Source organism: Haplochromis burtoni, unplaced genomic scaffold (genome assembly GCF_018398535.1).
Source record: "Haplochromis burtoni strain Fernald_Lab_line unplaced genomic scaffold, NCSU_Asbu1 Contig_184, whole genome shotgun sequence".
Taxonomy (NCBI): Eukaryota; Metazoa; Chordata; class Actinopteri; order Cichliformes; family Cichlidae; genus Haplochromis; species Haplochromis burtoni.
Window position 1 is genome coordinate 527,037 of NW_024582545.1, and position 14,211 is coordinate 541,247.

Below are 14,211 nucleotides of genomic sequence, written 5' to 3' on the forward strand. Positions count from 1 at the left end.
ACACACACACACACACACACACACACACACACACAAAAACAACGGAGAGTGTGGTTTGCACATTCACTGGTTCCATTTCAGCCAGAGACACAAATCCCTCATCTGGCTATAAAATTCAGACATGCTGAGCTACCCGCTGTGGTGACCCATTGTGACTAGGGAACAGCCAAAAGTAGCTTATTTTCAACCAGCAGAAAGGACTGACTGTTTTTAACTCTGATAATCTATGATGTGACATCCTACCAAAATATCTTTTCCACTTTCCGGGAACATGACCCCGGAGAAAGTCCTGCCTCTGAGGGTCACCCTGCTCCATTCCTTCCCAGGAAAAGTTGGCACAAATGCCTGGCCTGCAAGTGCATTTGCTCCTGATTTGAGGCTTCATTCATGGTCCATGAATTAAGGGTTTCTGTGATATTATTTCCATCTTATATTAATTTGTTTACCCATTTGTGAAATATTAAACCTCAAATCAACAGAAAGATCATTTTTAGCTCACCTTTACTAGTATGTCTACTATCACAAGTCACCTATTTTGGCTTTTTCAATTAATTCAACAGTGTTTCTACAATTCTAACAAACTAGAAAGTTAATATTTGGTATATTCTTCAGCACAGCCTGAACTTTCTTGGCAACTTTTAAATTATTTCAATAGCTTTTCAGTATAAATCTCCTGGCTTCTTGAAAGACATTCAAAACTCTTCCTATGTCGGCTGCCTTTAGGTAATCCCACACTGCTTTATAACGTTGAGGTCCGCGCTCTGGGGAGGCTAGTTTAAGACTGATAGTGCTCCAATGTGTGTTTCTCTTTCCAGGTATGCTTTAAATGTATTGACAGCGTGCTTTAGATCATTGTCATGCTGAAAAATGAAGCCAGCACCACTCAAAACCTTTCCCGATGGTTTTATTTGGTGGTGCAAACACTGTTGGTACTTTTCTGTGTAATTCCATCAATCTTGACAAGATCCCCAACACCACCAGCTGAAATGCATCTCCAAACCATGACAGAGCCTTAATGTTTTACAGATGGCTCTAAAAACTCATTGTTACCTCTCTCCTAACCTCATCTGTACATAGTGATGATGATTTGAACCAATTATACCTCAGACATTTCTCCCGGCAGCCACCCTTCCACCGAGGCCATTTCTGATGATGCTTCAGTGAACAGTAGATAATCACTTGAAGGGTCAGATGCAACTCTAATTTCATTGTCAGGTCTTTGATCTATTTTTTCATTTTGCTTAAGGACATGACTTTCAGTTACTGTTCATCTGCTGTGACTTAAGATACAAAATTAATATTGGTTCTTCGCTAAGTTGTCCAACTGTAACACAGGACATGTACAGTACAAAGGAAAAAAAACAGATTCTTTTCAATAATGGCTGGTTGTGCCTCAGCGCTTGTCTTGCATTGCCATTGTAATTGACCCAGAGATAACGTGGAAGGGCTTACGTGTTTTATGATTTAGGGGTTTCAAAACCTTTCTTTACTGATAGAAAAGATGCACGTTGGGCAGAAAAACTCAACCAGCAGGTGGCAGCACACAAACATCAAATACCTCGGCAGTATTTTCCACTTCACCTTCACAAGGACTCCCTCTGCCAGATGAAAATTATACACTTTAAAAAGCAGTCTTTATATATATATACATATATACATATATATATACATATATATATATATATATACATATATATATATATATATATATATATATATTATATCTGCAAGGATACACTCATTAAGCGCTGTGACTGATAAATGAGCAGTCATACTACACTTCAAGGAAACCCTCCACACCTCCAGGCCAAATCACCACTGCTGTATAAAAATGTGTCATCGCGTAGAGGTCATGATGAACGGCATATTTATAGCTTTTGGTGGTGTGGATGGATGGAAAGGAGAAAATGGATTCTTTAATTCAGACGGGAAGGAAATCAATTGTTGCCATTGGTGGTGCAGATTGATCCCCTGTTTGGGGTCGGACCACAGCGAGCTCTTGCACCTACACAGCAGGGGACTGATGCTGCAAACTGTGTCGGGCTCAGAAGCAACACACAGGAGTGACAGACTGTGCGTGTGGGTGGCTGTGCCAGTTTAAAAGACTAGACGAGGCAGAGAAATGCTTACTGTGATGGTTAAGAATGTGGTTACAGATTAGCAGGGGAGCGGTGAGGTCTGATGTACAAAGAGTCAGCTGGGAAAATATGCTCAGTGTTTGGGGGTGAGGGAAAGAGGAAGGCTGAGAGGAGAGAGAGAGAGAAGCACTACCAAAGGCAGAGATGTATATGTGAGAGAGAGAGAGCGGTACAAGGACAGACAGCTCTGAGGGGAGGAAACACTTACACAGACTCTGTCACACCTTCCACACAGCCTCGCAGCCTCTGTGAGAGACTCAGCAGATCTTGACGCTGTGAGGAAAGATGCACATGAGAGGAGCAGGACAATAGCTCCTGGGAGAAATACATGCTCAGGACTATACAGCAGCATTTCAGAGAGAGCAACAGAGGCAACGTTTAGAGGTTTATTCTGCTGCTGAGGACCTTAAAGAGGACAAGAGCTTTATGTTCTTTGGAGGGGTTTCTCCTCTTCTGCTGCCGCTGTGAGGATACAGTCTCCGTGCTCCCGTGCACAGCATCAGAAAGAACTGGTTTTAATAGCCTGAGACAATGAGCGAGGCGAAAAAAGGAGAGATAGCAATCCGGGATAAAGCCATCCTGCACCAGCAGAGGCGTCTGAAGCAGGCCACCCAGTTCACACACAAGGACTCTGCTGACCTCCTGCCCCTGGATGGTCTGAAGAGACTGGGTACATCTAAAGACTTGGTGAGTGAGCTGCATGAGTGTCTAAACTCAATTGGAGAGGTGGTGATGTGCATGCAGGTGCTTGGCAGCTGTCAAAGGTCTGCAGTGAGCAGATTAATTTGCCATAACCTGCTGATGACCTAACCCACACTTTGACTGAGCTGCAACAGTTGGGATTTTGTGATGTAATGTGATTATGTTATTTGTGTTCTGTGTTCGACTTGAATACAGTTTCCCTTGTCGATTATGGCCAATGATTGTTGTGTAATTTAATGGCATTTCATTGGCTGGAAACAAACCTACAGGCCTACGATGGCTGTACCAACAACACTATATGGTGTAGAAGGGTGTGCTGAGACACCCAAGAGCTGAAAGAGTCAGTGGAAGTTTAAGGATGTTGTAGATAGAGCTGGTGAAATAAAGAAATCGTTTGAAGGTTGCCAGGCTATTCCTTGCTTTGCACAAAAAAATTGGACAGCAAGCAAAAAATTGGCTTAAACTACCCCCCTGGTCTGGTTCCCTGATGGGAAACGGTGGAACGCTCCATCGTGGTTGGGGGTGAGAGACTCCCCCAGCTCTGTTTAGTCTTAGGGGTACAGTGAGGAACTCGGAATAAGGTCCCCGCTCCTTTATGTTAAGTAGCCAGTTGAGGTGGTTGGTGCATCTGGTTAGAGGAAGGATTCCTCCCTTTGGAGGTTTTCTGGGCATGCACAACTGGGAAGAAAACCCCAGGGTAGAATCAGAATGCGCCGGAGAGATTATATGTCTCGTCTGTCCTGGGAACACCTCAGGATCTCCCAGTAGGAAGTGGAAAGTGTGGCTGCTTAGCCTCCTGCCTCACAATGGAAGACGATGGATGGATATCGAGTTTGCTGTCAAGTAGAACGTACAGCTACACTCACCATGTAAGACAGTGAGGCTCTCTGACCGCAGTGATTTCACAGCCAAATGAAATGACAGTAAGAGGTTTTACTGGAAAAAACAAAGATAATTTTGCTGCTTTAATTTTTAGGTACCACCTTAACTGCACTGTAACTGGACTCTAACTTATCAGAATTAAATGACAAAAAAGTAACAGCCAGAAAACATCAGATATAGTTTACCATTGTAGATACAGGATGGATTCATCCAGTCATCCTGAATCAAACATGCACATGTTTTGTGCCTTCCGGAGGATCCCTAATTGAATTATCTAAATAATATAATAGCTTGCAGTGAGGTATAACCTGTCTAAGAAACTTGGGCTTGAGTTTTGGTGAATGTAATTTTAGTATTCTGACGACTGCACCCATGCTAGCACTCCACACTCTTTTCCAAATATAGTATCTTCTGGCTGTGAAACACAATACTCAAAACAATACTTCACTGAGGCTTTGCAATTTGGAGTCCATGGCCAGTCGGTCTTGGCATGGTCGTAATGTCCATCTTTTATTTACAGGCTTTGTATGCCACCTTGGTCACGTTTTGTTCGCTCTGCAAACACTAAAGCCTGCATTTAACATTTTTAACGTATGCAGCAGTGTTTCTTAAGACCCGATGGAGCTAATCACTTCTCTGCCACTTTGACAGCCATTATTCTCTCCACTGTTGATTAATTATTTGGATTAACTGTGAAAAAAGTTAAATTTCCATCCCTGAGTCCAAAATTACATCCTTTTCTATAATATCAGACCAGCCTCCAAAACCACTTTATAACAATATAAAATGGAGAAAAGCTGCAAATCCTCTTGTTACTGCATGGACATTAAGTGTAACCTCTAAAATAAAGATTCATAAAACATTCACAGTCGTGCACTCTGCATACAGAGAGGGGAACGTCTTGTCAAAGGAGTTTACAGTTCACCGAGCAGGCCTCTCAAATAGAGACTGAAGTTAGTGCACACTTGGAAACAGACACACACTTTAAGGGTTGACATACAGGATGAAAGACAGCCTTGCAAGTAAAGTAGGGCAAGTCTGACCTGCTCACTTCCTCTTCCCCCAGAAACCTCACTAAACTGAAGTTGTTATGTACACTCTGGAGGAACTCCCTGTAATAATCTCAGCAATTTATTACTCAAGCTCTCCTCTGACACAGTTCTGGTTTGATGGTGGCAGCTTCACAGATTCCCCAGAGCTCTCTGAGAACCTGAGCACAGTCATGCTGGCACAGGAAAGCAGCTCTGGCAGCGCTCTGTGATCTGCGGATGTCACGCTGCGATGCATTTACGTCTGCCAGATTTTAATACCAACATTTGCTGCTAGAAAAACATTCCTCCCCCCTTCTCCTCTGTCTCCACTGAGCTGCTTCATTACAATCCAGTGATGTAGATGTGTTTCCACTGACCTTCTTTCTTTCTTCATCCAGTGTCTGAGAAATACACATCATTTCAATGAATTACAATAACAAATACTGGAAGGACGCATGCTGTGATTTTATTTATTAACTAACATTTAGCTTTTCTTCAGCTAGCTCAAAAACTGTTGATCCGATTCGCTTCAAACCTGGCGGATATTTAGCTAAGGACTAGAGTAAGTGCATAGTTAAGTTTGAGTTAATTTGCATAAACGGTGCTCATATTTTGGCTAAACATTGCTCTTTGTTACACTGGCTGCTGCCTGCTCCACTTTGTTTGTAGAGCGTGCTGCACACATACAGACAGAGTCTTGTTAATTTGGCTTTTTGAGGATATTTATTTACATCAATGCATTCCCAATCTTCTTAACCACACATTTAAATCCCAAACTCTAACCTAGAACCAATTCCACCTTTAACCCTCCAACCAGGCCTTCAAAAGCGAAAAAAGCCATCCAAGATGTTTTAGATTTTACAAAATATAATCACCCAGATGGTCTAAAACTCTCTTAAAGACAGCTGGACATGTTTCCAACTTATTTTATTCTGTGTCAGGACCATATGACTAATAGTATGATCTCAGATGACTAATCTGTGTGCATCATCACCTCTGTTTGTAGATACTGTGGTGGTCTATAAGGTCCCATTTTAAAGCCTCAAGATAAACTTTTTTTTCCCAGATGTAGTAATGAGTGGCAGATGTGACAATGAATGGATAATTCTCATTTCTTAAATTTAGAATAACCAAAATTTACAAAGTGGACTAAATATATTATTCATTATGATCCAAAAAATGAGTGACTGAGCCCATAAACTAATCAAGTGTTCACCAGCAGATGTCTATATGAACATAAGATATTTTGCAACTACAGCTATATTTAAAATAGAAAGCAAGCTTAAAGCACTTCTATGTAGACTTCTGTAATGAAACTCCTCTTTTATTTACAGATGTATAAAAAGGTCTTCTTCCTGTCCTTATCATATATCCTGCACGACTGCTGCCTAGGCCTCAGCCACACAAGTTCAGAGACTGGTTGGCAACTTCACAACAATTTCCAATTGCTAAGAAAAAGCATAAAAAATGATATAGTAATTAAATAGTTTTTTCTAATCAATCAATGAGTGTTTGCTGGGTGAAATTGGTCACAAAGAGCGTGCTGCACCAAAAACCTCCTTGTGATTGCTTTGGTTCCTAAAAAGTTCCCTGTAGTCTGCATAGAAGACGTGAAGATGAGCATGCAAACACTTGCTAACTAGTAGCCACCACGAGGTAGTAAAACCTGAAAAGGTTTGATGCAAACCAGAAACGCAGCCGTCTCCCATGCAAACGACAGATGATTGCGGAAATCTTTTAGTGACCAAAGTAATCACAAGGTGGTTTTCAGTGTGGCACCGTGTATCAGCCAGCCAGCAACCACTCACTTAATGGTCAGGAAATTCAGATTTTCCCTTGCAACTAGAGGTTGCCAGGTGGTCGACATAGTCCAAAAAGAAGTGAAGAGAGCGGTCATAGAGGAACTCAAGTTTAATAGTCAGCTCAAAGATGACTTCTTCATAGAAGCAGTAACAAATATAACAAAGAGAAGTGTATATTTCTCTGATAGTGATTGTAAACATACACGGCAGACTCAGTGGCATTTTGATCATCTTTATTTTACCGGTTGCCATACATACACACACACACACACACACACACACACACAGAGCTGCAGCTTTCCCGCTGCCAGCTCAACATAACAACAACCACATTCGCCAAAAACTCTAAACTTTTAAGCCGGCGAGGCGTGATTGCAGATGCCGCTCAGGTGGGTCAATCGCACCTGCAGCAGCACCGCAAACCGCGCCCCACCACAGTGATGTAAACACAAATGTCATGCTGCAATAGTTCAATATTTTTAATCCAACATCAGCTATGATTCCTTTGAAACTATAGCAGTGACAAGCTTTTCCGTACACGTGTATTAACTGGGTTTCTGGTTCGGCTCATTCACACAGGTGCTTGTTTCTCTGCGTAACACTTGGCCTAACATTCACGCACACTCTGCACATCAAAGATAGTGGACTGATGGTTCGAACCACCAACCTTCTGATTGTTAGATGACCCACTCGAAATGTTACTGTTTTGTTTTTGTAACAAAAATGGCAAAATTGGGGTCCGTTGCTGTGTGAGCTGTTTTTCACATTCATGTGGCCACTTTGGCCACAGTAATTCATCTGCTTATAAAAAGCCAGATCCTGAGTTCCTCATAAATGCTGTCTTCATCATATAGATTAAATATTAACTAAAGAGCATGATTTTTTTCCCTCCACATCACCAAGTATTTGTGATGTAAACTAGGATGATGAACACAGCAAACATTGACATATTAACTTTGTCATTGTGAACATGCTGACATTAGCATTCAGGTCAAAGCCTCGCTGCGCTTCACTGAGCTTCTAGGCTCATTGTTCCAGAGCCTCTTTGGCAGCTGAAAAGAGTCCATTACAAGCATGCATCTGAACATTATAAAAGATAAAATCAGAAAAACAAAAACTCAATAAAACACTATTAGAATTTAATGAGCAAGTTATCCATTTGCAGCCTGTGATTCCACATCTGCAGGGGCCTGAAAACACTCTTATCACAATACCAATTATCTTCTCCTTAAAGACAGAACCAAGCTCATCTCAACACTTATCCGAAATGCAATCTGTAGCACAGACATGGCCAGGGGGGACCACGCTGCAATTAGCATGACATCTAAGTGATTTCTGATGTGAGAGTAGCTCCAGGAAAACTGAGGAGGGAGCTGAAATTGCCAGCAGTCCTCCACCGTGCCTGTACATCCTCCCCGCAGTCAGCCGTGTACTCACTCAGGCTCCGAATGAACGCACTATAAATAAATTAAAAGGAAGGCATGATGTGTTTCTGAGGACAAAAAGATGAGGTCATGTGGGTTCAGCTGTCAGATCTGCTTGTTTGTCTGCAAAGCTGTCTGCCTTTTCTATTTTCCAGACTTTTTATCCTGGTATTTTTAACCTAATTTAAGGACAATTGTAACAATAAATTAACATATATGTTGTTCCTTCTCTGGAAAATTCTAATAAAAAAAAAAAAAAATTCTAAAGGCCACAGTGCCGTTAATTTAGAAATTTAGACTTAAACATGAAGTGAGAATAGTTTTGATAATACCAGAACATTTATGAAAAAATCCTGTTTCTACTCATTTTCACAATTATTTTTTTATTTTGTATAATTTGAAGGTGTCAGCTTTTGCAGACATTTTGTAAACTAACAAGTCAATTCCCAGAGAAATATGAAAACAGCCATTACCTGTAGCCCTAACCATGTTCCTGTTGTTTAAATTAATATTATGACAGTGTGGAAATGCTTTTATTAACATTTTTAGGTCAGAAGATTGATAGAAATCATTGAAATTACTGAAATCTGAAAAACAGTTATTTTGTTTGAGATTTCATATGGGAGCTATTTCTTAACATAAACCCCACAGCGCTACATCAAGAAAAGGATGTTTGTTTCTGTCACTAAAAAACACCTTTTTGCCATCCATGAGTCAAAATTTCAAGTTCCAAGTTCTTAAAAGTTCTGCAAACTCAAATGTCTGAAACAATAACTTGAAAGTTTGATTAGTTCTACCCAGAAAAAATTGAAACAAGATTCCACAGCTTAGCTGTCTTTTATTTATTTAGCTTTTTGTGCCGCATACACTGTTTTTATTTTGTTGTACATCATTATAGAAACATTGTACTTGTCTATACACTATACACTGTCAAGTTTTCATGAACTTACTGTGTATATAGTAACCAGTTAACAATCTATTATTTATTTCATAACTTATTCCAACATCTTCACATTTCACGTATAAATATAACAATAAATATGCAGCACGTTTTGCTACTGTATTGTCTTGTGGCCTCTTCTGTTCCCTACACTGAGAGTTGTAAAGCTATTTTGACTCTTAGACATTTGTTTTTGACCTTCAGGGGTCCTTTTTTAAAATTTTGGACAGAGCGACACTGGTCGTATCCTCCTGCTTTTCTTGGTTCTGCTATATTATGCAATGCTTAAGCTACTCATGAGATGAAATTTCAGGATATTCCTGCTCGTTGTTTTGTGTCTTATCATTAGACGAGTGGGTGGATACCAATCTCATATCTGTGGGATGAATTTGAAGCTGCAGCCATATAGGTCATCTCACATTACAGCATATTTACGGGATGTGTGATGGAAGCTAATGTAGATGTAAATGTCAATTAAGATGAACTGTTAGCTTTCTAACACTTAACAGCAAATTACAATGCCGTCATCATAAGCAGGGTGGTTTTCATTGTCCATGCTTCTGTTTCAAGCTAAATCTAAGCATCCTGGATGCACAGGTGTAATTTAAAAAGTATTTTTTGCAGAAACACTTAAGATACAGAAATATCATGAAAGTATACCAACAGACTACATAATTTTAAAAATGTATGCACATATTTCACACAACTTATCATTATTCTTGCTACACCAAGAGTCTAACGGCAGTTAAACAAAACAGAAAAGAAAAGAAATGTTACATGTAGTTTGACAAATTAATTGTAGGAAGCTCTTCTTTCTTTTTCTTCTTCTTCTTTTTTTTTTACAATTATAAGTATCGCAACATCTGCAGGGCTTTTCCCGGCTCGGACACAAAACAATCAGCACTGAGTCTGTGCTGCATTATCTGACAGAAACCGTTGCATTTCCTGGTGATTTGTGAGTATTACCAGATAGATGATGCATAAATCCCACATGATAAAACACAGTGAGCTGTGGTCTATAGGGTGAAAATAAACAGCTGCACAACTGCGTTTACAAAGTTTAAAGGGAAGATTTAGGAGGCAGATGCCCCTTTACAGATCCATCCTTTTCTTTTTGGGGGGTCTGTTTGAATAACTCTGTCTTAAAACACAGATATTTATACTGTACTTTGCTCCATGATGTCCTTTCACCCTGTGTCTGAAACTGAGCTCCAAAAATTGGACAACGTTGGTTAAAGATATAACCCGTGTAGACCTCTAATAAGCTTTTGACTATGAGGAGAAAGTTTGAGTTTGCGTGTGCATATAGCAAAAAACAGAACAGCTGAGACTTTAACAAACAGGAAATTTATTACATCGGAACTTTAGCAGTGCAGGATTATAAAATGGGTCGGGTTTGTGTCATTATTTCATCCCAGACTTTTGGTCCTTTACACTTCTGTGGGAAAACAACGTTATGATTTGGCCTCTGTAAACACTTTCTTGAAGAGTTTATGGGCTCAGTCATTCGATTTTAAATCTTTGGAAATCTAAAATTCTGGTAGGAAACATGCTCGCTGGCTATAGACTTGTCAATCACAAGTCTTTAGCCAACAAGTGCACAGTTTCATGGTCTGACCCACAAATCCACTTGAAGGTCAAACATTGCAATGGCCAGAGAAACTGCAAAAAAACCCCAAGAGCTACATTTCAGACTTTACAGGCCTCAGCATGTTAAATGTTCAAATTCATGAGTTCACATTCACAGTAGTATGAATTGTTTGGAAAGGTTTCAAGGAAAAAAACATGGTAGCATGGGTTATGTCTGCAAAAATACATCTGAACAAACCAAAAGACTTTGAACAGATGATCAGACATTTGGCCATAATGTACATCTCCATTTCAGCAGAAACACAACATACAAAGAGTGTAGCACGGGGGTAGAGGGGTGATGATTTGGGCTTGTTCTGCAGCCACAGCACCTGGGCACCATAAACTGCTCTGTATACCAAAGTATACTGGAGTAGGATGTTTAGAGACAGCTAAAGCTTGGCTGAAAGTGGGTCATGCAACAGGACAATGATGTCAAACACAGCAGCCAATATGCAAAAAGGCTGAAAAATGAAAGAATTGAAGTGTTGCAATGAGCCCATGAATGCAAAAAACTGTAAAGAACTGTGGACCAAAACTCCCCCATAACAATGTGAGAGACTGATACATACAGAAAACAGTTACTTCAAGGTTGTTGCGCAAGCTATTTAATCTTGAGGTCATAACTTGGCCATTTGAAGGTTAATTATGATAATGAAAAAATATGATGCTACACAATCCTCTTACTTAAAATCAATAAAAAAATGTTCACAAGCTCGCTTTTATTTATTTATTTTTTGCTGTAGCATCGTCTCCTTCCAGTTAATTTGAACTTGCTGGCCTGTCCTGTGCAGTGAGTAATTCAGCAGCACAGCAGAGCCCGTTATGTAAGAGTGAATTTGTTTTGCTGCTCTTTTGCCTGAGGTCATTTCACTTTCAGCAGCAGCAGCAGCAGCAGCAGCATTACTCCAGCCATGTTTGGCTGTGGAGTCAGGGGAGAATTGAGCTTGAAAAGGGCAAAATCCACCTCTCGAACACAAGAGCGGCGGAGGGGAAGGAAAGAGACAGCTGGAGGTGGAGTCAGGGAGGAGGCGCAGTTTAGTGGGGCCGTTTTATGCAACACAATACAAACCTCTGAGCAGGCATATGACAATGTAAGAAGAGTAAACAGGAGAGGAAGAGTGTTTGTGTTGGGCTGGAAACATCAACACCTGAGCTCAGCATAGAGCGAGTTATTGTGTAACCACTGTGTAACCGCGATGCTTTCCACTGTACACACTCAACACGTGCTCACCAAAGCTGCTGCAGCCTGAGAGACATGACAAATGTAGAAGACTCTGTGAGGTCTAAACCATCATGGGATTAGCACCAGGTCTAAGTCTAGTCCTAAAAATCAGGGGTAACCCATAAGCATAAACCACACCCAGTGTAGTTTGGACAATGGGAAATAAGATTTGTAAATATTTTAATGCGAGTTAGACAGAAGGATGTTTTTTTTAGAAGAACAATTTTCAAAAGCCAAAAATCACACACACACAGATTTAGGTTAGGGTTAGAAGTTGAACAAGGTGCAAGAAACATGCGTGAGGTGAATCTCCCGTTGAATGGAGCTCTATTAGAATGTGATCTAGTGATTATGGAGTTCATTTGAGTACAGTGAGCTCACTGTCATGTTCCAAAATTCAGTTTGAGATGATTTGAGCTTTGTGACATGGTGTGTGATGCTGCTGGAAGCAGCTGTCAGAGGATACCACCGTGGACATAAAGGGATGGACATGGCCAGTAATGATACTCAGAAAGGCTGTGGCGTGTAATCCCAGCATTTAACCACAACCACGAAATGTTCGAAATCATATTTGTCCACATTCTGATGCCCTGTTTGAACTTCAACAGGTTGTCTTGGTCATGTCTGCATGCTTAAATTCACTGATTTGCCACCATGTCATTAAGTGATGGATATTTGTATTAATGAGCAGTTGAACAGGTGTTCTTAACAAAGTGGCTGTTTAGTACGTAAACGTTTGTCCTGAGCATTCAGACATGTGAAATGGTCCTTATCAGCAGAGTTCATTCAGTTGTTATAAATATACTCACCATTACTTTGTCCACAGTGTGTGAAATGTTAAATATTTGTATCTGTCAGTAGCAGTGATGGGCATAACGGCGTTACAAGTAATGGTGTTACTAACGGCGTTACTTTTTTCAGTAACGAGTAATCTAACTAATTACTATTTTAATCGTTACAACGCCATTACTGTTACTAACAAGAAAATGCGGTGCGGTCGCGTTACTATTTTTCAATAAATAGACGGTTGAAGCTGTCTTCAGCTTACCGCGTTTTATATCAGTTGCAGGGAAGTAGCTGTAAGTAATCTGGGCGCTACAGCTTTAAGCAGCTGCGCGCGCTCCCGCGGACGGCAATCACTTTCTGCCCGACGATCACTTTTTGGCACAACACCTGGAGCTAAGGGGCACACGACCACTTTAAGATTACAAAGCAACAAGGTGATATCTATATCAGTTTTCAAATTGTGTTGATAGGACACGCAAAAACCAGAGTCATGATAAACAATATATACACGTTGTTTTTCCTCAATAGTTTCCTCACGTTTACTGTCTAAGGACAGCGCTAGCAAGCACTCTCTGCTTATGCCCAAAAAATAAAAAAACAAAACAAAAAACTGCTCTTTCCTGTTGGTGGAAAAATGCACCACGTCAACCAATCAAAAAATGATATGGCGACATGACATTTGGTTGTTTAGGAAGAGGGGGAAGTTTTTGGAGTGACGGCGAGAGAGAGAGAGAGAGGAGAAAAAGAGAGAGAGAGCGAGATGTGAGAGATTTGTGACGTTTAGCGTGTTTGGAGTGTAGTTAATGTGTTGTCTTGTGTAGTTAGTGTGTAGTGTTGTGGATAGATTTGCGTTGTGTGTCAGAACAATGAGGCGACTGCTGTCTCCAGGTAGAAAACAGGAGTGATACACCTGCTGCTGTCAGACCTGCAGGTATCAGGCTGTGATGTTCTCCTTTATAGTGGACAGAAATTTTTGGAGTGGCACAAATAATTTGTGGCATCTTATTGAATGCAAAACACCTGATTGTTGTGTACATAATATCAAGGACTTCCACATTATAAAATCAGCTATTTTGAACAAATTTCACAGTTTTGAAAAAACTTTTCTCCTAAAGTATTGCACTACTTAAGCTTTGAAATGAAATCTCCTATTGGTGTTACTTTTGCTGCACAATTTGCTCATTCCTCACCCTGCAGCTTAGCTGTCGGTTTGATCTCTTACAGACGAGTGAGTCAGAAGCCTGAGTGTGTGTGTGTGTGTGTGTGTGTGTGTGTGTGTGTGTGTGTGTGTGTTTGTAGGCCTGTCTAATCAAGAGATCTGGAGTCTCCAGGTACATCTGAGGATGATCAAAAGCTACAGAACTGGACTTGGATGTAAAACGGTGGCACAGAAGGAGCTTATAGAGGGTGGAAAAGTGAGCTTTACTTTAAATAAAACTAAGCACTGTGTCCAATTTAAACCAATAAACCCCGATCATCTATTTAAAGGTACAGTTCATCCTGAAAATAAAAATATCTTTACTTTTGCCTGTAGTGCCCTCTGTCTGTTAGAGTTGCATGGATCGCAGATTTATCCGTTTTTTGTGAATATAAGCTGCTGACTGGTGAGCAGAATTTTCAGCTTGGTACGTTAGTGTTCATCAGTTAATCAT

The 14,211-nt window shown here is 40.4% G+C and overlaps 1 protein-coding gene across 1 annotated transcript in view; it reads left to right on the top strand.

Annotated features, from left to right (window-relative positions):
* The first annotated feature begins 1,891 nt into the window (after nt 1-1,891).
* Nucleotides 1,892-14,211, top strand: part of nrip2 (nuclear receptor interacting protein 2) — a 54,399-nt gene continuing 42,079 nt past the window's right edge. The window contains exon 1 of the mRNA XM_005934240.3: nt 1,892-2,825. Within this exon, the coding sequence (XP_005934302.1) occupies nt 2,670-2,825 (156 nt within the window). The 5' untranslated portion in view covers nt 1,892-2,669. The remainder of the gene's footprint in view (nt 2,826-14,211) is intronic.